General features: G+C 42.3%; 1 protein-coding gene across 1 annotated transcript; it reads right to left on the reverse strand.

Annotated features, from left to right (window-relative positions):
* On the reverse strand, positions 1 to 2,683 carry LOC121720279 (apolipoprotein C-II-like). Its single transcript, XM_042106276.1, has 4 exons — positions 2,619 to 2,683; positions 1,577 to 1,639; positions 1,054 to 1,324; positions 1 to 426 (listed from the first exon to the last, which is right to left on the reverse strand). Exons 2-4 carry the CDS (start codon positions 1,623 to 1,625, stop codon positions 339 to 341), a joined length of 408 nt encoding a protein of 135 aa, XP_041962210.1. The 5' UTR covers positions 1,626 to 1,639; positions 2,619 to 2,683; the 3' UTR covers positions 1 to 338.
* Between the last annotated feature and the right edge of the window lie 522 nt (positions 2,684 to 3,205).

Genomic DNA, 3,205 nt, shown 5'->3' on the forward strand with positions numbered 1-3,205 from the left:
TTGGTTCTTAAATATATTATTTTTATTGCACAACATGAGTGAATAGTTTACATGAACAAATGACATTTCCCAATGGTTTCTACAGCCTTGATATGCTGTGGTTACACTGCATTTGTTCCCACCACTCACAATAACCATGGGCTCACCACAGTTTGGCGCTATTGATTCACTTCAATAGTACTACAGCTGTTTCAGTGAGTCCAGTATGGAGCAGCTTTTGCAATTAGTTGCAAAACTGCTGTTTGGTGGAGAAACTGAGTGGCGAGAGAAAGGTCCTCAAACAGGATCATAAATCATCTGTGAGCCTCGGGAGTTTGGAGCCTGAAGGCCTGGTCAATTTAGTGGGCTCCGACCATGTGGTACAGCTGGTCCTGCACGACCCCAGCGTAGGTCCTTACAGCTGTGGTGGTCTCCACGTACAGGTTCCTGTGAGGGGGTGGAAGGTATTTAAGAGTAAGTGTGTGCTGGACAGCATGTTGTAAAACAATTAAGTTGGAATGCTTATAAGTCTTTCAACCTCTCAGCCAAAATATAGATATTTTTTGCTAAGGAGCCATGACTGTCAGAGATGTGTTAAAGTGTCCTCTGTCAGCTGTGTCAGTATAGCATTTATGGGTGATTTCCGTACGGTTCCGGCAGGACCGGCACTGACGAGAGTGGCAGCATGTCGAGGTAGATTTGTGTATTTTTTTCTCCGTCCTTTGTTTACTTTTGTTACATATATTACTTTTTCTGCTGTAAGTGCATGTTGTGTGTGTGATATCTGTATGCTACTGAGACCTTGAATTTCCCATTGGGGATCAATAAAGTATCTATCTATCTATCTATCTATCTATCTATCTATATTGTCTTGTCTTGTGCTTGCTGTGATCATGTCTGCGTCTGTGATCATGTACTGTATTATTGAAGTAAGGATCTTGTGTGATGCATGACTGAAATTGTTTCCTACTCATAGGAAATGAGTATGGGCTTGGTGTTCTGAAAGCTGTGTATTTTTTATTTACATTATATGGTAGCAGTTCTATGTGTTAAGTTATGAGCCTTTGGACTTACTTGGCTTTCTCCTCCAGTTTCAACTCCCTGATATCCTCCAGGTATCCAGAGGCGGTGTTGAGGGTCTGGTCGTAGTAGGATCTGAGGGTGTTCATCACTCTGGCTGCGGTGCCCTGCTTAACAGCCTCCTCTTCAGCTGGAGCGGGTGCGCTGTGTTCTTCTGCATGCGGGGCCTCCTCCTCAGCTGGGGCGGCCACAGCCTCCTCCTGAGCTTCGACGATCCCGTCTCCCTCTTCCTCAGCCTGCCTGGGAATGCGGCTACTCTCCGTGCCTGTAGGGGGCAGCAGCAATCAGGGAGTCAGCAAGAATGCAGACAAATGAAATGTTAATCTCTATCTCCTTACCTGCCTTTCTTTCTTCTTAGTAGGAACTATTTACAATATATGTATACGCTTTCAATGTAAATGGGATTGTTAAATAGCTCCTACTAAGGCAATGTACTTGAAAATAAGCAATTGATGAAGGTACTGAAATGGGACAGGCATTATTTTTGGGATGGGATAGGATGGACATCTTGACTTACCAATGGTGAGAAGTGCAATGAGCACAGCACAAACCAGGAGCTTCCTCATGATGACAGCACAATCTATGACACAAGAGATGAGACGCAATGAGTCGAGAGTGAGAGGAAGAGGATGACAGCCTTTTGTCTGAGTACAGGGACATTTCATGTGTCATGCATGCTGGTGGTATCCCTGCTGGAGGACAATGCAAACATCACGGCATGCAACTTGCTCTCAAGAACCTGTAATAGTTTTCTTTTCTAACACAAGAATTCAATAGGTGGTTCTTTTGTTTTTGACACACACACACACACACAATGTTACAGAAAGCTGCCAAAAATCACATGATAAGATTGCACTCAGAATGGTTAGATACAAATGCAAATCCTGTGGTATTATTTTGCAAATGTAAAATAATGATTGCATTTTGCAGATCAGAAGTTACAATTGTATATATAAGTATATATACTCTTTTGATCCCGTGAGGGAAATATATCCCAATCCGTGAATTAGTGAAACACTCAGCACACACTAATCCCAGCGCAGTGAGCTGCCTGCAACAACAGCGGCGCTTGGGGAGAAGTGAGCGGTTAGGTGCCTTGCTCAAGGGCACTTCAGCCGTGCCTACTGGTCGGGGTTCGAACCGGCAACCCGAAGTCCGAAGTGCTAACCAGTAGGCCACGGCTGCCCCTAAAGTCCTAACTGCAGTTACAGAAGTAGTGAATTACAATTGCAATATGTTTTTACTTTTTACAGTTCACTGATATCAAAATCATACTCAATCAAACAATAAAGGTCAGATATACTAATATGTCCGAGACACTGCTATTGCTCTTTTTTTCAATCACAGTTACTTAGATTTAATTATGGCACGAAAGCCAAACCGTTCCAAACATGGAGATTGTGAGTGGGCATATCTTGTCTGCAGAATAATGCAAATCACCAGCAATTGCCCAAGAGAATGTATAGAAAATACCTTTTGTTTTCACAATTACCAAAGACCTAGAGTGTAATAAGTGGTCAGTACTTATGATCTCTCACAATGAAGTGGTCAGCACTTACGGTCTCTCCTTTGCAGCTTATGCGTCCTTAGTAGCCCGAGGCAGATTGAGTGGTGCGCGTCTCTGGCCGTTCTCGTACAGTATTTATACAAACACAAGGTGTTGACTTCTGATGCCAAAGTGCACTCCACGTGGTGATAGCCATAACTCCGAGACCATGACTCACAACACCTGGTATGAATAACCAAGGGTCTTTTGCATCATTTGCTTGATATGCTGTTTTTATTCTTAGTCTCTGATGTGAAGCACTTTGGACGCCTACTGGTTGTTGTAAAGTGCTATGTAAATACATATTGATTGATTGATTATCATTGGCACACATCTACACATTCAAAGTCAAAAGTCAAAGTCTGCTTTATTGTCAATTTCTTCACATGCCAAGACATACAAAGAGATCGAAATTACGTTTCCCACTATCCCACGGTGGAGACAAGACATAATTTTACCAATTAAGTCCACAGACAAACATAACATTCAAGTAAACAATAAAAAGTAAATAAGAAGGCACATACAATGAATAAATAAGAGCAGCAAAATTGGGTTGAAATTGTGCATAGACAGTCAATATAGTAGTGCAAAGTCAGGCTA

This window comes from Alosa sapidissima, chromosome 10 (assembly GCF_018492685.1).
Source record: "Alosa sapidissima isolate fAloSap1 chromosome 10, fAloSap1.pri, whole genome shotgun sequence".
Taxonomy (NCBI): Eukaryota; Metazoa; Chordata; class Actinopteri; order Clupeiformes; family Clupeidae; genus Alosa; species Alosa sapidissima.